General features: G+C 42.3%; 1 protein-coding gene across 4 annotated transcripts in view; it reads right to left on the reverse strand.

Moving 5' to 3' along the window:
- Positions 1 to 22,754, reverse strand: part of CDIN1 (CDAN1 interacting nuclease 1) — a 545,783-nt gene that overhangs the window by 187,339 nt on the left and 335,690 nt on the right. For all 4 annotated transcript variants that reach the window (XM_073637559.1, XM_073637557.1, XM_073637560.1 and 1 more), the window contains one exon: positions 648 to 727. In XM_073637559.1, coding sequence (XP_073493660.1) covers positions 648 to 727 — 80 coding nt within the window. The remainder of the gene's footprint in view (positions 1 to 647; positions 728 to 22,754) is intronic.

Raw genomic sequence — 22,754 nt, forward strand, 5'->3', positions numbered from 1 at the left:
AAAGTTGAAGTTACAGAATACAGAAAATAATTAATTACACAACTGTTACATTAGGGTAAGACACATTGCATTTCAGCAATACCAAAGATGGCTTCCAGCACAATTATGGGCCATGTGATCAGATATACAGTGCAGGACCTGTACATTCTCAGTGGAGAATGACCCGGGGACCCGCCTGCCCAAATAGTCTCCCGTGCAGCTTGATCCCCGGCGACTATTATGCAGCGTTTCAGAGTCAGACATACCTAGCTGAACTCATACAGCCAGTGCCTGATACATGCTGCCCCGGGATTGGGCACCATTTATCTGCTGTCAGGTTCCCTTTAAAAAGAATCTGTCACTTGTCAAAAATAAGTCATTTTTTTTACCTGATATAAAATTCCTAAATCTGCATTATTTTTTTTTTTTTTATTACTATGCCTTTCCATTCCTGAGATATGGCCACCTCATCAATGAATATAAATCTAGTTGTCCGAGATCAACTCCTCTCTGTGTTCTTGTAAAACCACACCCAGTTGGCAAAAATACTAAATTTTCATATAGGGAAGAGGGGGTCACATTTTAGGAAAAGGAGAGAAATACATCGCCAGATTCAGGAGAATAACGGCATTTACAAAACATAAAAGATGTGGCTGTCAAATCGTTACCTGATTGATCTGATTGGCAAGAACAGGGTCAGGGATCAGAGATGGGTCACGTATCATACTGTTCAAGGTCTGCTTTGAGGCTGTAAAGAAAACATTATTACTTTATATACCAACAACTTTTATTGATTTTTATAGAAAACACCTCTTCTGCTTTATAAGCTTAGTAAAGATCCTTGTAAATGAAGTTTTTGGGTAACAATTTCCCATTGTGTTGAGCATCAAAGTGAAGCATCATCTCCTCAATGTAGAGAACCCCAAACAAGTATGAATTTTCAGGAGCTTCCTGGGACAATGTGGTCTCTGGTGGCTTCAGTACCACCACAATATGCATTCTAGACTAGTCAAGGATGCACCAGAGGGATTCAAAGTAACCAAACGTTCTCCACATCATGTACACACGGGGTCAAAATTGTTGGTACCTCTCGTTTAATGAAAGAAAACCCCACATTGGTCAAAGAAATAACTTGAATCTGACAAAAGTAATAATAAATTAAAAATCTATGAAAATGAACAAATGAAAGTCAGACATTGCTTTTCTGCTTCCACAGAATTAAAAAAAAAAATTAAACTGATGAAATAGGCCTGGACAGAAATGATGGTACTCTTAACGTAATATTTTGTTGAACAACCTTTTGAGGCAATCACTGCAATTAAACGATTCCTGTAACTGTCAATGAGACTTCTGCACCTCTCGACAGGTATTTTGGCCACTCCTCATGAGCAAACTGCTCCAGTTGTCTAGTGTTTGAAGGTGGTCTTTTCCACACAGCATGTTTCAGCTCTTTCCAAAGATGCTCAATAGGATTTAGGTCAGGGCTCATAGAGGGCCACTTCAGAATAGTCCAATGTTTTCCTCTTAGCCATTCTTGGGTGATTTTAGCTGTGTGCTTTGGGTCATTATCCTGTTGCAAGACCCATGACCTGCGACTGAGACCAAGCTTTCTGACACTGGGCAGCACATTTCTCTCTAGAATCCTTTGATAGTCTTGAGATTTCATTGTACCCTGCACAGATTCAAGACACCCTGTGCCAGATGCAGCAAAGCAGCCCCAGAACATAACAGAGCCTCCTCCATGCTTCACAGTAGGGACAGTGTTCTTTTCTTGATATGCTTCATTTTTCTGTCTGTGAACATAGAGCTGATGTGCCTTGCCAAAAACTTCCATTTTTGTCTCATCTGTCCATAGGACATTCTCCCAGAAGCTTTGTGGCTTGTCAACATGTAGTTTGGCAAATTCCAGTCTGGCTTTTTTGTGTTTTTTTTTTCAACAATGGTGTTCTCCTTGGTCGTCTCCTATGAAGGCCACTTTGGATCAAACAACGACAGATGGTGCGATCTGACACTGATGTTCCTTGAGCTTGAAGTTCACCTTTAATCGCTTTAGAAGTTATCATGGGTTCTTGTGTTACCATTCATATTATCCATCTCTTTGATTTGTCATCAATTTTCCTCCTGTGGCCACATCCAGGGAGGTTGGCTACAGTCCCATGGATCTTAAATTTCTGAATAATATGTGCAACTGTAGTCACAGGAACATCAAGCTGCTTGGAGATGGTCTTATAACCTTTACCTTTAACATGTTTGTCAATAATTTTCTCTTTCTCATTTCCTGAGACAACTCTTTCCTTTGCTTCCTCTGGTCCATGTTGAGTGTGGTACACACCATGTCACCAAACAGCACAGTGAGTATCTGTAGCCCTATATACAGGCCCACTGACTGATTCCAAGATTGTAGACACCTGTGATAATAATTAGTGGACATAACTTGATTTAACATGTCCCTCTTGTCACATTATTTTCAGGGGTACCATAATTTCTGTCCAGGCCTATTTCATGAGATTAATTTTTTTTTAAATTCTGTGGAAGCAGGGTTGAAAAGCAATGTCTGACTTTCATTTGTTCATTTTCATAGATTTTTAATTTATTATTACTTTTGTCAGATTCAAGTTATTTCTGTGACCATTGTGGGTTTTTCTTTCATTAAACAAGGTGCTCCAACAATTTTGACCACGTGTGTATACAGTCTTGGGTCCGGTATCAATGAACCATTGGGACATTGGCTTTGGATACTGTAATAATGCCTTCCAAGTGTTGAATCGTCCTAAAGTCAGATAATGAAATATTCTCCCGCAGTAAGCAGACATAGGTTTGCCCCAAAATGTGGCAAATGCTACTTTCTACCTTCAGGTTTAACAAATCTGTTTGAAAGTATTTGGTCATGCCCAGGGGTGGACATATCATTGGTGCAATCTGTGCAGCCATACAGGGGCCCAAAAGGTAAGGGGGCCACTTCCACCTCCAGATCAGGTGCAGTTGTGCATTATGAAGCGCTATTGGGCTTCAAAGGGCCTATGCATTGTTCTTGTACAAGGTCCTCTTCTATCTGTGTCTGCCAGTGCCCACGCCCCAATACTCCGCACCGACTCTTTCCATATTTGGTGAGCAAGGTAAAAACAAAGTTTCAGAAAGTGAAAATTTGGCACTAAGTGCAAATTTTTAATCCTCAGTTTATGTAAAAAATAAAAAACTCTGGGGCAAACTCAGCAATAAAAGTGGACTACTGTCTTTCTTCAAGCTATAATCAATAACTGAGTTGAAGACTTTGGTGCCAATTCATCAAGACTGGTGAAGCGCACGTTCACGCTATGCCAGCCTTGCTGGAGTACCAGGCGGCAAATTCATTAAGAGGCACACGCTACCTAATAAATTTGGAACTTCTTTTTAGATGCATCGTGGCGGAAATTAAACTCCAGTCAGAGATATTTCTACAGCATAAAACACCAGCATTTTTGATGAACTGGATGGGCGGGTGCTGTAACGCCCCATCTCGACTTCTCCTTAGCTCCAGACATCTTGGAGGAGCTGATTCAAACTGGCGTGAAAATGGCAAAAGTCAGAAAGTTTTTGCGCAACTCCGTGTTGTGTAAACATTTTGTGACTTTTCAAACCTGTTACATCACTTTTCTGGTGGAAGAGCTTTGATGAATTGGCTCCATTGTTCTCTGCCATAATTAACATAAAAGATCCCCCAATATTTGCATTTGTGATTCATCTTAATGTCTCAGGTTACGGGAGAGATCTTTAGTCTATGATATTAGGTGCAGCACAGTGGCTCAGTGATTAGCACTGCAGCTTTACAGCACTGGGGTCCTGGGTTCAAATCCCACCAAGCACAACATCTGCAAGGAGTTTGTATGTTCTCCCCATGTTTGCATGGGTTTCCTCCGGGTTCTCCGGTTTCCTCCCACACTCCAAAGACATACTTGATAGGGAATCTAGATTGTAAGCCCCAAAGGGGACACTGATGACGTCTGTAAAGTGTGGTGGAATAAATGGCGCTATATAAGTGATTAAAATAATAATACATAAATGATAACATCACAGGTGGCAAGTGAAGTGAGAAATACATGATTAAAAGGGTTTCTAGTCTAAGGTTCTTGTAAGGCTGGGAAGTTGTCATGTAGCATTTTTAAAGCGGTTTTAACTCCATTGACAGCTGCGGACGACGCATTTTAAAAGCGATCTAGGACATGGCTGACCTTCTGTTGTAATCAGTTGACAGTGGAATTCAAAACAAAGGAAGGTGGCCCTTAAGTGTGGAAGAAGACTTACTTCCTGCCTTCCTGAACTGATCATCAATTTCTATTTGGAAACCCGTAAAGCGCTATCGAGGTCACCTCCCAAGAGTCAGATAAACTAACACTCAGTTCCTGAGAAAAAGACTTCACTTATGTTTTTAATGATTTCAGGTTACAACCAATGGATTAATATAAAGAAGAAAAGGAGGAAAGTAACATGCAGAGTAAATGTCTCAGTCTTGGACATATATTGTAAAATAAGAATTTTATTACATCCTATAACTGCATTCTACACACCATTTTCTTAAAGTAAACACCAACATATTTCACTCCAGTCTTTGGCCAACTAAAACCTTAACATGGCTACCCTTGATTAGAAAAATGGGGTGGCTCTTTTTTTTGCCCAGAATCAGTGCCACTCCTGTCCGTGACTTGTACGTAGTATGTGCAGCTCTGCCCCATTCTTTTGGGTAGCGTGTTATTGTGGTAGGAAAGAATAGATGGCCATTATTTCATATCTTGCACAAGCTCTTTAAATCTTATAGATTACCAGTATTTTTTAAAGAGAACCTATGACCAATCTGGGGAGGGCTGACCTTTTTATTAAAAAAAAATAAGAGTGGGCAGTCCCAAATTGTTGATTTTCTAAAATTCCTCAGTAGGGTTCCTAAGGGTTCATGCAGACATCAGTGGATTTCAGCCTGATAGAGGACCGCAATGCATGGACTGGACGAGGGTCACCCGAGAGTGACGGCCTCAATTAAATATATGAAGCCGACGCTATCAGGCCAGTCCGTGCATTAGTGGTCCATCCTCGGACCGATTGGCATGAACGTGTGAGTGAACCCTTAATGTTCCTTGACAAGGCCCAGCTTTCTAGAATAAGTCAGGCCCAAACTTCCAGGTTGTGGGGTCCCGGCATGCAGAGAGGGATTTCACAACCCTTCGCGGCCGCTCCTCGCAGTTGAGATATTGCTCTTTGCACTGAGCGCTGCCGTGTACTTACTGAGATGTTACCGAACAATAACCGCTGAAATTATGTTAACGATTCACTGTGAGAGCAAAAAAGAAAAAACGCTAAAAAGGTGAAACCCTTATCAGAAGTGCCAAAAGATGATGGTACTAATTAATGTCTTTAACAAAATCTTCAAACACTGTGCGGTATCGTTTAAACAGTGTAGGCGGTATTGTTTTTTCATGTGAAGACTACAAAGCTGGCGTAAAGAGTTGGAGGCCAGGTAATGCTTCCTGGGGGAAAAGTGATGCTAATAACGTCTTTTCCAAGAAGAATAGAAGCTAGTACTCGTCTTCCAGTTATTGAAACAAGAGTAAGTCAAAGATGATATTTTCACAAGCCGTGCCACATTACTTAATGGGATTGTTCACTACTTCAACATTGATGGCCTATGTTTAGGATAGGTCATCAATGTCTGATCAGTGGGGGTGCAACACCCGGCACACCACCGATCAGCTGTTCTTGGTGTCGGCCGGAGGTGACCAGTTATGGACAGACCGCGTCTGGGTACTGCATCTGCTATTTATGAAAGATACGTAGTACTCGGCCGCGGCCACTTTACAGTACACGGAGCTGCACCAATAAAGGCTGATCATCAGGTTTGCCGGGTTTCGCTGCATCACCGATCAGACATTGATGACCTATCGTAAGGGTAAGCAATCAATGTTAAAGTAGTGGACAACCTCTTTAAGTGGAAAACACTCCCATTACACTAGTCGAAGAAATTCCATTTAGACCCCTGTCATAGGCCTCTCACCCAGTCCACTAGTACCCTACTAGTCACAGGCGAGAGGTGAGAACTTCAAAACAGCTCTTTATAGATGAAAGTAATTTCCTTTAAGAAAACATTCTGTTTTCGATAGGGGAAAAAAAAGTCACGAGGTGAAGCTCGTTGAGGGTTGACACTGACCTACAGTAGGTAGAACTAGGGAGCCAGCTTTCTTCCTCTTGGACAACAGCTTAATTAGGTACCAATAAGCATCAGGATAATGTATGTATCCCCCTAGAACACACATGTCAAACTCTGGCCCGTGAGTCAAATCTGGAAAGCAGGGTGATTTTATTTGGCCTGCAACAACAGAACCTCAACCCCTATGTGGGACCATTATTCTGTATTGAGGACTCTGTGGGGCCCATTATTCTGTATGGAGGACTATGTGGGGCCATTATTCTGTATTGAGGACTATGTGGGGCCCATTATTCTGTATGGAGGACTATGTGGAGCCCATTATTCTGTATGGAGGACTATGTGGAGCCCATTATTCTGTATGGGGGACTATGTGGTGCCCATAATACTGTATGGAGGACTATATGGTGCCCATTATTCTGTATGGAGGACTATATGGGGCCCATTATTCTGTATGGAGGACTATGTGGGGCCCATTATACTGTATGGAGGACTATGTGGGGCCCATTATTCTGTATGGACGACTATGTGGAGCCCATTATTCAGTATGGGGGACTATGTGGGGCCCATTATTCTGTATGGATGACTATGTAGAGCACAATATTCTGTATGGAGGGCTATGTGGGGCCATTATTCTGGATGGAGGATTATGTGGGGCCCATTATTCTGTATGGAGGACTATGTGGGACCATTATTCTGTATGGAAGATTATGTGGGGCCCATTATTCTGTATGGAGGATTATGTGGGGCCCATTATTCTGTATGGAGGACTATGTGGTGCCCATTATTCTATATGGAGGATTATGTGGGGCCCATTATTCTGTATGGAGGACTATGTGGGGCCATTATTCTGTATGGAAGATTATGTGGGGCCCATTATTCTGTATGGAGGATTATGTGGGGCCCATTATTCTGTATGGAGGACTATGTGGGGTCCATTATTCTGTATGGAGGACTATGTGGTGCCCATTATTCTGTATGGAGGACTATGTGGGGTCCATTATTCTGTATGGAGGACTATGTGGGGCCCATTATTCTGTATGGAGGATTATGTGGTGCCCATTATCCTGTATGGAGGACTATGTGGGGCCATTATTCTGGATGGAGTATTATGTGGGGCCCATTATTCTGTATGGAGGACTATGTGGGGCCCATTATTCAGTATGGAGGATTATGCTGGGCCCATTATTCTGTATGGAGGACTATGTGGAGCCCATTATTCTGTATGGAGGACTATGTGGTGCCCATTATTCTGTATGGAGGACTATGTGGGGCCCATTATACTGTATACTAGTTGGCCCACGACTTTGTCCAAGTTTTTCATTTTCGCCCTCTGTGTCTTTAAGTTTGACATCCCTGCCCTAGAAACAAGACCTGAACACCATGGGAAACACCAAGGGCTGAGAACCTAGGAAACACACGTGACTCTTCCAAAAAATTCATCTGACACATTTACAAGTTTTTTCCCCCCTCTTCTATCCTATCCAGACTAATCACATACTCATACATTTTGTTCAGCAGACCATGATGTAAAGGCTAAGCTACCGCAATCTCTAAATTTCACGCATCTGAGATAAGTAACGGGAGTAGATACGAGACTAAAGAACACAACAAGCACTGAAATATTAAGCGGCAATCACCGAAATCATCTGCCGGCCTAATTGGTCAAGAAGAGTCTTAGCTGAAAGCGCTTCATGAACAAATAATTTGTATACCAAAGCCGCAATCTGAAGAGTGAAACATCTTTTGAAGAAGAAAGAGATGATGCTGCTCGTGATATAATATGTGTAATGTCTTTCTCATTAAGCTAATAAGTTGCCAGTGAAGAAGACATTCTCATATCTTGCAGATTTTCTTTACGCATCATCGTCAGCGGACTGATAATTTGAAGTTTAATTAAACTTGTATAAGTATGGGTTTAATTATTAAGTAAGTCTCTTCCTCCACCAGAGAAACCTCTACAGCAGGCAGCCAGTGAAGAAGAGGATAGACGTCGTACTGTAAGGACTGTCAGACTTGTTTCTCACATGTGCATTGACACAGCATTGCTGACATAATAAAATAATGCTTATACTGGGGTCCACTATGGTAAAGTCCTCGGCACATGTAACTCCCCTTTATTAACTCACCTGGTGAACATCTAAAAAGTTTTCTAAGTTTGTTTAATACAACAGTTAAAAAGAATGATGAGCCATTTGAAGAGAATCTGTCACCAGGTTTTTGCTATCTCTGTAGGGGCAGAGACCCTGATTCCAGTGATGCGTTACTTACTGGGCTGCTCAGTATAGTTTTTTTTTATAGAAACAGTTTTGTTTGCAGGATTTTATCACTAGAGGACTAGTAAACCTGCTGCCATATAGTCCTCCATATTCATGAGCTCTGTATAACCCCACCTCCACTACTAATTGGCAGTTTTCTGCCTATGCACAGTGTACACAGAAAGCAGCCAATCACTGGTGTGGGTGGGGTTATACAGAGCTCAGCAATCAGAGCTCTGCTAGATCTGCAGCAGAAAAAAAAGGGATTTTATCACAGCTGCGGCACTCAGTAAGTGACACATCAATGGAATCAGGGTCTCTGCCCCTATATCAGTGCTCCTCAATGCCAGTGTTCAAGAGCCACCAACAAATTATGCTTTCAGGATTTCTTTAGCAATAATTTCATCACCTGTGCAATACTATGGAAATCCTGAAAACCCTCAAAAAGATAAATCCTTCATATATTTTGTAGTAGTAAACAGGTAACATGAGCAAAAAATTATCCTTTCAGCCTCATTCAGACGTCTTTTCTTCACGTTCGAGTTGTAACCATGGTTTTCAAGGATTGAACACGTACCCATTATAGTCTGTGGGGCTGTTCACATGTCTGTGGTTTTTATCTGGGTTGTGTGTCCGTGACAAAATGACGAAGACATGGCAGTTTATTATCTGCTTCATAATTCAAAATCACCCATAGAAGTCTATGGGTCCATGAAAACAACGGACAGCACACGGATCGCATCAGTGTATATCGTATGCTGTATGTCAGGGGCATGTCGTACATAGTGGCAGCCCACATGACCTCCTTTCCTGCCTCCGTCATCACAATTTCAGAGGTATCCGCGTCCCCACGACCAGGACCATTGAATAGAATGGTGGAGCAGGGAGCCGGTGAGTACGAGACTCCGTGCACAGCAGGCGCAATGACGCACTACATCGCACCGGCGGTGCTGAAGCCTCAGTACTCACACTGCACGAACCAGAGCAGCGCCGGTGGAATGGGGCAAGGTGACTAGTGTTTTATCTTTTTAGCGTCAGTAATTGTGGGGACCAATCATACTGAAAAGGGGGCTGTTGGGGGCCAATCATACTGAATAGGGGGCTGTTGGGGGCCAATCATACTGAATAGGAGGCTGTTGGGGGCCAATCATGCTGAATAGGGGGCTGTTGGAGGCCAATCATGCTGAATAGGGGGCTGTTGGGGGCCAATCATACTGAATAGGGGGCTGATGGGGGCCCATCATACTGAATAGTGGGCTGTTGGGGCCAATCATACTGAATAGGGGGCTGTTGGGGACCAATCATACTGAATAGGGGGCTGTTTGGGGCCAATCATACTGAATAGGGGGCTGATGGGGGCCAATCATACTGAATAGTGAGCTGGTGGGGGCCCATCATGCTGAATAGGGGGCCGTTGGTGGCCAATCATACTGAATAGTGGGCTGGTGGGGGCCAATCATACTGAATAGTGGGCTGGTGGGGGCCACTTAGAACTTTCGCTATGCAGCCCTGTGATTTCTATGTACGCCACTGCTGTCCATAATTAACATGGAAAACATGGAAAATCACTGATAAAACACTGATGGTAAAAACTGACCAAACACTGATGGTAAAAACTGACACGTGGACCAAACACTAATGGTAAAAACTGACACGTGGACCAAACACTAATGGTAAAAACTGACACGTGGACCAAACACTGATGGTGAAAAAATGGACATGTGAACCAAACACGGATGGTAAAAACGGACACGTGGACCAAACACTGATGGTAAAAACGGACACGTGGACCAAACACTGATGGTAAAAACTGTCACGTGGACCAAACACTGATGGTAAAAACTGTCACGCGGACCAAACACTGATGGTAAAAACTGACAAGTGGACCAAACACTGATGGTAAAAACTGACAAGTGGACCAAACACTGATGGTAAAAACTGACAAGTGGACCAAACACTGATGGTAAAAACTGACAAGTGGACCAAACACTGATGGTAAAAACTGACAAGTGGACCAAACACTGATGGTAAAAACTGACAAGTGGACCAAACACTAATGGTAAAAACGGACACGTGGACCAAACACTGATGGTAAAAACTGACACGCGGACCAAACACTAATGGTAAAAACTGACAAGTGGACCAAACACTGATGGTAAAAACTGACACGTGGACCAAACACTAATGGTAAAAACTAACACGCGGACCAAAGGCTGGTGAAAAATATTTGAAAAAAAACTAATGACACTCATACCGCTTTTTTTTGTGCATGTGAAAAATGACTGATGTCTGAATGAGGCCTTATGGAGGTGCTTGTGGTACTTTAATTGCTTGACCTCGTTGCCCTAAAGTTTTAGTAGCAGGAAATAGAACTTGTGTGTGTGTTTTACTGGCCCAGTATAAAGGCTGTGTGCTTTTCGGACTGGCCAAGGCAGCACACAGCTTGGTATAGTTTATTAAGTCATCTCTTCATCTTCTGGAAGAGTCCGTGTGTGACTGCTGCAGCCAATCACTGTCTGCAGAGGTGACCCACACACAAATGATTGCCTGTAGCATTCACATTATGACCCCGTCAGAGGAGGCAGAGGTCAGAAACCCGTGAAGCAGTATGGGTGAGTGATGGGGGTGCAATAGTTGAGTAGGAAACATTTGGCTTTTAGTATCCAAAATGGATATTCGAATTAAACAAAAAAAAAAAAGTCCTGTATTCCAAAATGTATGCCATATAGATAGCACCATATCCATCAACAACACGCAATGTAGGACGTGCATTAAAAAAAGTGTGCAATGCAGTTTCTGTAAGGTCCTGATCTGCACAGTGTGGTGCAGAGTCGTGTCGTGTTCACCCAAACATATGGAGTGGATGGGGGGAATAAAGTACCATTTTTCTATTGTAGGAGGAGCATGCATTTATATGCTAAAAAAATAAGAAATAAACACATAGGATATAGAATAAAATAATGCCCTTGAGATTGGATTTTTCCCTCTTTCCAACAATCTCCTTGCTGTACCGTCTGCATTAAAGGAAGATTCTCTCCATTAAAATGACAGAGTTCTGAAGTGCTCCTCGCAGGCATTCTGCATGCCCAGTAGGGTTTCTATCTGTTTTACAAAAATGGCAATCTTATTAGAAAGTGGTGACAGATAAGGCCCTCACTGCTGAGCAAAAACGCTCATTTACCTCGACAGACAAAAATGTTCAAATACCAAGTTATTTCTACATAAGCATAAATGTGTAATTTCGTTTGGATTATACGTTCTGTAGAAATGTTCCTGCATTTTCTCAATTTTGAACATTCACAAGAATAACTGAATAACACACGAAAGCAAAAATCATAGAAGCTGTTCCCAGAAAAGGCTGCTGTCAATATAACATATATGTTATCAAATCATTTACAGTATAAAAAAGCACTGAAAAATAAAAATATAAATAAAATATACCAAAATATAACTATACCAAAAATTCACAAAGCTTTGGGAAAGTAAGGAGATTAAGTCAATTAGTAAATTTGTAAAATTTCACTCTTCCCTTCTTTGCTCTGACATAGAAGCTAATTGAGCATATATACTTGGCACACATTTTACTTTTTTTGGCAATCTAATAAACACATACAGTGGTGCTTGAAAGTTTGTGAACCCTTCAGAATTATTTATATTACTGCATAAATTTGACATAAGCTACAACAGATTGTCACACAAGTCCTAACATTAGATAAAGAGAACCAAATCCAAAATATGAGTTAAAAAATATTAGACTTTGTAATTGTCACGTTGCTGTTGTCTGACAACCCGGGACCAGGGGCTCCTACCCTGTCCCGAACACTAGAGGGACGCCCTATGTATCCTTGTTCCCCAGGTTACTTCTGATGGTGAAGATGCTGGGGCCATGTACCTTGCTGTTCTCCTGAATCAGCCCTTATCTGTCACCTTCCACCACCCAGGGATACAAAACATACAAAATATGCGCTCACAGACAACAGAGGGAAAACATTAGGAAGGTAAACAAAAATAGAGAAGGAAGGGGCTATGAACACAACAAAAACACCAAGCAACAGTCAGAGAACAACTCTCCATAAACGCCTCTACCGAACACCAACACCTCCACTCCACTCCTCACCAAGCTGTACAAGACATAACATTGGCAATCCCAGATTGCCAGAGCAGAGACTATATAGGAGAGGGGAGTGGCTGATACTGCACAGCTGAGAACTTCCAGAAAAAAGCTACAGAGACTCAAAGCTGAGCAGATTAACTCCTGCACTGCTGAAAGAAACTAGCATCATTTAATAAGAGGGAGAAGTGCTTCTATTCAATTCAGGAGTACGTAAACTCAGACGCTGCGGTCTTCGGACTCCTGTCTGTTGCGGTAAACCCGTGACAGTAAGTTTTTTAAATGAGGAAAATAATCCAATATCACATGTTTATGAGTGACAAAAGTATGTGAACCTTTGCTTTCAGTAACTGGTGTGAAACATTCGTGCAGCAATAACTGCATCTAAATATGTCTGGTAATGGTTGACTAGTTCTGCACATGTCAAAGTGGCAAAAGTATGTGAACTTTTAGGACTAGCACATAATTTGAAGGAGAAATTACAATTTGGTGTTTTTCAATCAATGGGATTTTGCTCTAAACCTATCCATCACTTTCTATAGTTGTGTTAACCATTTGAATGCCAGCATGATAGAAGTTAAATGGATATTCCCATTTCCAAGATCATGTCCCAATAGGTAGTAGGTGTAATAATAATAGTAATATTAGCAAATACCTCCACTTAGAAATGTAGTATAGTTCTTCTTGCATTGCATCAGTGCTGAGCCAGCTGTCAGTCAGTGCCGGGGTGAATGAAGCCACGCCTCTATGACTGAAAGCCGGAGGCTGCTGAAAGGAATAAAGTTCATTCCCTCCCGGTAGCCGGGCTTTTAGTGCAGTGGCCGCACAGCTGTAGAACGCTATTACCATGCAGACTACCCCATATCTGCGGGTTATCAGTGTTTAGGGACATGACAGGTTCCCTTTAAATTCAGCAAATGATGGTAGTGAGAAGGTGCACGTGTGCACTGGTTTTGGGATACATTTATCTCATTTTTAGCCCAATAGTATGAGTGAGTTTACAAGTTAGGCCATGACCCCACTATCAGTATTCGGTCAGTATTTTTTCTCAGGAGTGGGAGCCAAAACCAGGTGAGGAACAATCAGAGAAAAGGTATAATAGAAACAAGTCACCAATTCTGCATTTATCACCCACTCCTGGTTTTGGCTCCCACTCCTGAGAAAAAATACTGACCGAATACTGACCAAATACTGATAGTGGGGCCGTGGCCTTAGTGTGGAAGGTCAATTGCGGTGGCGTCCAAGTTGCATATGGCGATTGTGACAATATCTAAATATTAGTGGCAAAACTAAGGAAAGTTCCACTACTGGAAAATCTTGAGCAATAAAAGTTCTAATTTCACACCTGTATGTTTGTACGGCTGTGGGATTAAGAGATGTGCCATCTCGTGCCCCACTGTGCCATTAACATACCCAGGTATCATTTAATAGGTTTGTGTATAGACAGTCCAGAAATGCCCCAATTTGGCTGTTTCTTTTTAAGATATTACCTGCCAGGAGACAATCAATTACATATTGGATGACTTTTCCCTTCCCATTGCTATTAGGCTTTTTTTTCCTTAGGAATCAAGGCACTTTGTCATTGCAAAATAAAATGAGATGTTAAGAATATAGTGTCCCCGAGTAGCAGAGAGCGTTCCTGGACTCATTCTATCACCGTGGCTGCTTCTCTACTGATGAAGGTCTGTCTGGAAACCCTTACGAGAAAGAAAATTCACGTGGGGAATATATGTCAGTGGAGGACGACACAATTCTGCTTTACGTCTTTTCCACTTATAAGGCCATGGTCCCACTATCAGTATTTGGTCAGTAATTTTTCTCAGGAGTAGGAGCCAAAACCAGGAGTGGGTGATAAATGCAGAATTGGTGACTTGTTTCTATTATACCTTTTTTCTTTGTTCCTCACCTGGTTTTGTCTCCCACTCCTGAGAAAAAATACTGATCGAATACAGAGCAAATACTGATAGTGTGGCCGTGGCCTTACATGCAAAATATGTATACTATGTCATACCGAGATGCTCTGCTGTTACATTTACCACCTTTACAAGACGTTGTCCACTTTTGGGGCCATATATATATATATATATTTTACTTATTTGGATGTAACTGGGGCTATAAATCATTTTTAAAATTGGGTTTCATTAAAATTGTTGCACTGTTTACCTTCTTTAGTGTTTATGTTGCACTGGTTACAGAACGAATTAACTGAGAATCGGTCAGTCAGTCGTCTATGATGGTCTGACTCGGACTTCATAACTCTTCTGTCTGTCATTTTCGGAGCTCCTCTCAGCTGATTTATGACCATGGATCACAGCAAAGTTAAATGTGTAGTGAAACAAAGAGCCGGTAAAAGTCAAACGGTGCAAAATCTTTACTGGAACTCAATTGCAAAAATATTTTTTATCCCCAAATACATGCACTTACAAATATAAATAAATAAAAATAAATGTATAAATATATATGTATTTAAACAGTATGCTTGTTTGAAGACACGATTTGGGAAATCTGAATATCCCTTCCTCTGACAATCGGGTCATATTTACGTTCATTGTAATTGCAGAATCGTTAAATACAATATATTCCGTATATTAGGGACTTGACATGAGGCCATTGGCTGCTGGAGACAATCCTGCCTTGCCAATGCAGGGAGCCAGTCTGTCTCTTAAAAGGGTTTAAAGTTTTACATACATAAGCAATAGACACTTCAGCTTAATCTAAAAACATAAATAAGTCATGTCATCGATTTTCCAAAAAGTCACTTTAGAAAATAACTGGTTTTCCCTATTATTAACCATTGGAGAGCAGGATATTTAACCAGTCTGCTATATTGATCATAGCAGCAACAGGCAGACTGTGTGTGTGCTTAGAAATACAATTCATTATTACTTCTTTTAGACTGTGTTCACACGTAGCTTAAATGTTGTATTTTTTCAGCTACTTTTAATTCGCATGTTCCACTGGTGCCTGCACTATAATGAAAAATAACAGTCTTTTCTGACTATTGCATTCTTTGTTGCTTTTTCCCATATCTTTGATGTGTTTTTAGTGCAGATATGAAGAAGCCTTTTTAATGTTTTTTTAAGGCGGACTTCAGCATTGGGGCTTCCATCAGTCATGGTCATTGAACTACTGGGTGCAACACATGGCTGCCACAAAATTGGAACCTACAGGTGTGTCAGGGGTGTGTCAGGGGTGTGTCAGGTGTGACAGACAGTCGCTCTGGAGTCGGCTGTAGAAGGTCACTGCGCTTGGCATTGCAGACGCCTTCTTCATTCCCTCATCTCTGTGGTATAGTTTTATCCTTCTTCCTTTAGGACCCAGCAGTGACCTCCACCTTCTGCTGCTGATTGACACACCCTTGCTGGGTAGTTAAAGAGTCTCAGTTTCTCCAGAGAGTCATCGGTGATAGTTCTATGTACCTCTGTGATGGCTTGGAGCACTAGCAGTCGGCTAGTTTATTTTCTGGTGCACTTGGAGGACAGCTGGCATTATCTCTCTGGTGTCTGCTCAAGCTAATTGTATCCCCTTTGTTTGTCTACCCTGTTGTCTTTAGTTTGTAGTTGGGCTTGACTAGTTCTCACCCTGTCCCCTCCCTACCTAGGGCCAAGCTCTAAGGACATTCAGGGCTTCAGATCCTGCTCGGCAATAGGTGTGGAACCTATATAGGGACGGTAGGGTAGGCAGGGTGATATTAGATCTGCCTAGGGGTCGCCACTCCCCCTTTCCCTAGTGTTTGGGCTTGCTCCCCCTCTTCCCTTCATGTTATACTTAGTCTTTCCCTTAGTTTAAAGTTTCCAAAAAGGGCTATAAAACAAATACACTATAAATACAACAATAATCAGTAGGATCTTATGTATTAGGGCCCCGAATTATAATTTTTTTTGCACTCTGTTTTTGAATTAAAAGTCTGGATTTTAGGCATTTTTGTGTTTTTATTTTTGCTGCAAAATCATTATGGCTTTTGTGCCATTTTTTGGTTTGCTTGACAATGAGAGTGTGATTTTTATTATCTGTATGTTTTCAGATAATACATCGGCAATAGCACTCCAGTGCAGGGCAAAATCTGTCTGATGAACACTGTGTGACATTCTAAAGCTTAAAGGGGTATTACCATCTCCAAGATCCTATTCCAATATGTAGTAGGTGTAATAATAATAATAATAATAATATTAGCAAATGTCTCCAATTAGAAGTGTAGCATAGTTCTTCTGATTCGCATACCCCAATGTGCAGGCAATGCAGTTGCTTAGGTACTCATGGATACATACGACCACTAGCAACTAACTGTCACTATATGAGTGGTCGTAACCATGGATACCTAAGCTACTGCAATGCCCTACACATGGGGTAAATGACATAGCGAATCAGAAGAACTATACTACATTTCTAATTGGAGACATTTGCTAATATTATTAGTATTACATCTACTACATATTAGGATAGGATATTGGAGATGGGAATACCCCTTTAATGAAAGAATTGGGAGGGGGGGGCTTTGCTGGCCCTGTGAGAGGGTGCTTTGCTGGCCCTGTGAGGAGGAGCTTTGCTGGCCCTGTGAGTGGGGCCTTTGCTGGCCCTGTGAGGGGGGCCTTTATTAGCCCTGTGAGGAGGAGCTTTGCTGGCCTTGTAAGGGGGGCCTTTATTAGCCCTGTGAGGAGGAGCTTTGCTGGCCCTGTGAGCGGGGCCTTTATTAGCCCTGTGAGGGGGGCCTTTATTAGCCCTGTGAGGAGGAGCTTTGTTGGCCCTGTGAGGAGGAGCTTTGCTGGCCCTGTGAGGGGGGCCTTTATTAGCCCTGTGAGGAGGAGCTTTGCTGGCCCTGTGAGGAGGAGCTTTGCTGGCCCTGTGAGGAGGAGCTTTGCAGGCCCTGTGAGGGGGGCCTTTATTAGCCCTGTGAGGAGGAGCTTTGCTGGCCCTGTGAGGGGGGCCTTTATTAGCCCTGTGAGGAGGAGCTTTGTTGGCCCTGTGAGGAGGAGCTTTGCTGGCCCTGTGAGGGGGGCCTTTATTAGCCCTGTGAGGAGGAGCTTTGCTGGCCCTGTGAGGAGGAGCTTTGCAGGCCCTGTGAGGGGGGCCTTTATTAGCCCTGTGAGGAGGAGCTTTGCTGGCCTTGTGAGGGGGGCCTTTATTAGCCCTGTGAGGAGGAGCTTTGCTGGCCCTGTGAGGGGGGGCCTTTATTAGCCCTGTGAGGAGGAGCTTTGCTGGCCCTGTGAGGAGGAGCTTTGCTGTCCCTGTGAGGAGGAGCTTTGCTGGCTGCAGAGCTGGGGTGGAGCTTTGGTGGAGTCTCAAGGGGGCCCCAAAATTTTACCAGTATGGGGCCCTGAAATTCCTAGTGGTAGGCCTGAGCTGAAGTGTATTTGTGTAATGAGGAGGGTGAGGCCTAAGGACACAACACCCTTTATCAAGGTGTGCAGAATTATTAGGCAGCTTGTTTTCCTTAAAATGGGCCAAAAAAGATATTTAACGGACTCTGAAAAGTCAAAAACTGTTACGAGTCTTTCAGAGGTATGCAAAACTCTTGTAACTGCTGAGATATTGGGGTGTGATCACAGAACCATCAAAAGTTTTGTTTCAAATAGTAATCAGTCGCCAAAAACATGTAGAGAAAAAAAAATAACTGCCAGATATTTGAGAAGAATCAAACATGAAGAAATCAGGAAGCTATCATCCTCAAGTGCTGCCATATTCCAGAACTGCAACCTCCGTGGAGGCCCAGAAGTACAAGGTGCTGAGTGCTCACAGACACGGACGAGGTAAGGAAGGCTGAACCCGACCACTGATGAGCAAGACACAGAAGGGGAAACGTCAAGACTGCAAGAATGGGCCAAGAAATATCTGAAGACAGATTTTTTAAAGGTTTTCTTGACTGATGAGATGAGAGTGACTCTTGATGGACCAAATGGATGAACCGTGGCTTGATCAGTAATGGCCACAGACCTCCACTTCGCGTCAGACGCCAGCATGGTGGAGGTGGGCATTGCTATGGGCTGGTATTATTAAAGATGAGCTAGTTGGACCTTTTTGGGTTGAATATGGACTCAAAATCAACTCCCAAAACTACTGACAGTTTTTATAACACACTTTCTTCAAGAAGTGGTACAAAATAAACATGATTTTTATGCAGAAAAATGCTCCAGCGCAGCATTGAAGCCTCCACTGCTTGGCTACTAGATGAATGAATTTACCAACATCAAAACTACAAATTGCCTAATAATTCTGCACACAGTGTATAAACCATGATGACCTTTGAAACAACAAAACCTCACTTTTACTTTCTAAAATAATTAGGTTTCAGGTTTATTAACCTTTTGGATTGACCAACGTCAAAAGGTTTATTAACCTTTTGGGTTGACCGACAGCAGTGGAATTGTTCAATAATAAAATTAATAATCAAAAATACAAATTGCCTAATAATTCTGCACACGGTGTATAAACCATGATCTACTTGGAAAGACAAAACCTCACTTTTACTTTCTTAAATAATCAGGTTTCAGGTTTAGTAACCTTTTGGATTGACCGACATCAACAATACAAACTGCCTAATAATTGTGCACATGGTGTATAAACCATGGTGTACTTGGGGGAAAAAAAATTAACGGGCAGGGCAAAAAAAAAGATTTCTTTTATACATCAGAGAAGCTGACTTGGGTTTTTAGTAGCTATATAAATCGTTAACACACGAACTCCTTCAGAGCAATTTACAACACGGCGCAGAAATGCTTTAACGTTAGTGATATCTTCAGAACTCCATTCCAGCTGTTCATTGTTTTGCGAGAGAAGATAGGATGGAAGAAGCAGCAGTACGGGGGTGGTATACCAAGGAGAGGATGGTACGGGAGAAGAGAGGAGGTGGTGGGGGACGACTGAAGGGGAGATTGCTGACAAAGCTTTGTTCTTACTTCTAACTGCTAAAACCTGGAAGGCACACTCCTCATATTATTTTCAGCTCATTTTTCTCCTAGACTGGTTCATCTGAAATACCTTCCTCCCGATCTATAATGGCATGGCCGTTCAGCGAGAAACGAGAGAGAGTTATATTTTCCCCTTGAGTTAGGACGCCTTGTGAGAAATGATAATGGGTAATCAATAAAGTGGGAAATATGAGGCCACAAACTTTATGAAGCCAAAGAGACGTATTACTTCTGAACAACACTTATTTTCCTTAACAAAGTCACTACTAGGCTGTACCTAATAATCTGAAGGAAAATCGAAAGAGCTGCTACCACATCAGCAATATTGGCAACTTATTCCACTTTAATGGCATTTTGATTGATTTTTCAGCCTAATGGTAGTTTTATAGATTTGACGCTGCTCCTGCAAAATAGTTGTGTGTGTAATAAACATCCCTGAAGGCAAACACTGACCATTAAGGCCCTTGTCTTACTAGGGAGTCATAATTGAAGCATGGCCCGCACAGCCGCTGGCTTTTAATTTTTTTTTTTTCCCATTTTGTTAAAAAAAAAAAAAAAAAACTTTATCTTTCTCTGGTCAACCTCGAAATCTCATCAGTGCATCCGTGGCTTATTACAAGGATGATGCTTTTCAGACATTTGTGTTAAAAAGGATAAAAAAAAAAAATCATAAACAGGTTGACCTTGACAATGACTTTGGGTGTTTCAGTAAAGCACTGACCTGCCGGAAAATGGAGACCTTGGCGCTAATAAATCAAGAACGTCTTAAAATGAGTTACCCTAATGCTCATTCATCATAGCTGCAATGCCATTTGCAGAGCAGAAGAGGAAGGAGGGGGAGGAAAGTTGTCTAGCCTTTACTAACCCTGAAGCAAATAAAAACCATTTAACACCTTCACTTAATGCATTGCAGGTCTCTCGGCACTTAAAAGGTTAAATGACTTAAGTGGTCCCCAGTGTGAATCTCAACGGATTCTTTTTTTTTTTTTTTCCCTCTCCCAATGCCTCTTAAAAGAAAAGTGGTTCATTAACCTGGTGGGGTCGAGTGCAACAAACATCCTGCGGTGTAAAGCGGTGGATTAAACTGGCGGTGCCATCACCTTCTGCCACCTTCACCAGCTGGTTATCCTTCAGCTTGTTTTACCAATCAAAAAAAAAGAAAGAAAAACTAATCAACGCTAAAATTCTGCATGTGGAAGTATCCTAGACATTGATTCAATCTACAGCGGACTCCAAGTAGACTTGGTCATGGGCACCCAAACATGGCGGTCTGCAAGATGCAGGAAACACCAAAGTGGACATCTAGACAATTAGGTGGCACTAAGGCTATGTAGGCTAGTGAAAAGCTTCAGGAAAACACCAACAGTGATTTCCTTGAAGCATCTTCACTGGCTTCTTTTCAGTCATTTTGGCAGTAGTACCTCCTCTGGCATCTTTTGCTCCATACTTTCAAGTATATAGAGCGTGCGGCTTCTAAACAAAGCCGACCGGAGAATGAGCATGTCACTTCTTTTAACGGCTTCAAGAAGTAGCATAACTAGAGTCTCATTGGGCCCCCACCTGCATGTTGGTCAGATGTATTAGCCCTGTAAAGACATATGTGTTATCCCTCTATCTAATAATTTCCTCAGCCCGGGCCCCTGACTGTAATAATGTTCTTTATCCTGGAACCCTTCCTCATATAATGGTCTCCATCCTGTGCCTCTTCCTGTAGTAACGTCTCCCATCCTGTGCCCCGTGCAGTAATAATGTCCCCCATCCTGGTATAATATCCTCCATCCAGGGCCCCTTCCTATAATAATGTCCCACATCCTGGTATATATCATCCATCCAGGGTCCCTTCCTGTAATAATGTCCCGCATCCTGGTATAATTTTCTCCATCCAGGGCCCCTTCCTGTAATAATGTCCCCCATCCTGGGCCCTTCCTGTAATAATGTCTCCCATCCTGGTATAATGTCCTCCATCCTGAACCCTTCCTGTAAGAATGTCCCCCATCTTGGTATAATATCCTCCATCCTGGGCCCTTCCTGTAATAATGCCCCCCATCCTGGTATAATATCCTCCATCCTAGGTCCTTCCTGTAATAATGTCCACCATCCTGTAATTATGTCCCCATCCTGGTATAATATCCTCCATCCAGGGCCCCTTCTTGCAATAATGTCCCACATCCTGGTATAATATCATCCATCCAGGGCCCCTTCCTGTAATAATGTCCCCATCCTGATATAATGTTCTCCATTCTGGGCCCTTCCTGTAATAATGTCCCCCATCCTGTTATAATGTCCTCCACCCTGGGCCCTACAAGTAATAATGTCCCCCATCTAGGTATAATGTCCTCCATCCTGGGCCCTTCGTGTAACAATGTAAGCCATCCTGTAATAATGCCCCCTATCCTGGTATAATATCTTCCATCATGGGCCCTTCCTGTAATAATGTCTCCCATCCTGGTATAATGTCCTCGATCCTGGACCCTTCCTGTAAGAATGTCCCCCATCTTGGTATAATATCCTCCATCCTGGGCCCTTCCTGTAATAATGCCCCCCATCCTGGTATAATATCCTCCATCCTAGGCCCTTCCTGTAATAATGTCAGCCATCCTGCAATTATGTCCCCATCCTGGTATAATATCCTCCATCCAGGGCCCATTCTTGTAATAATGTCCCACATCCTGGTATAATATCATCCATCCAGGGCCCCTTCCTGTAATAATGTCTCCCATCCTGTTATAATGTCCTCCATCCTGGGCCCTTCGTGTTACAATGTCCGCCATCCTGTAATAATGTCCCCTATCCTGGTATAATATCTTCCATCCTGGGCCCTTCCTGTAATAATGTCCCCCATCCTGGTATAATGTCCTCCATCCTGGGCCCTTCCTGTAATAATGTCCCCCATCCTGGCTCCCTTCTAGATTCTATCTGTGTGCTATATGTGGTTTTTACGGACCCATAGATTCTATTAGCCCTTTTCATAAGTGATACCGGAAAAAAACGAACATGTGAACAGCCCCATAGACTATAAAGGTTAAGTGTTAAATCCGTGAAAAAAAAACAAAATACAACACGTACATGCAACACAGACATTTGAATGAGGCCTGAGCCCAAAAAATGAGGCACTAGACACCCTCACAGGGAATATAAGATAATATATTATAAGACTAAAGTGACCAAGAAGGAAATGAACAAATCAGAAAATAAATATATATGTGTACATATAAGTACATAAAGTTTCCATCAATCCTCATCATTGATGGTCAAAGGAAAACACATACCGAGTCAGGAGAAATAAATAACGCAGCAGCAAATTTCATATAAGAAAATTGCGATAAAAAAGA

The sequence above is a fragment of the Phyllobates terribilis genome, unplaced genomic scaffold (genome assembly GCF_046119375.1).
Source record: "Phyllobates terribilis strain yellow unplaced genomic scaffold, ASM4611937v1 Scaffold_7__3_contigs__length_470593459, whole genome shotgun sequence".
Lineage (NCBI taxonomy): Eukaryota > Metazoa > Chordata > Amphibia > Anura > Dendrobatidae > Phyllobates > Phyllobates terribilis.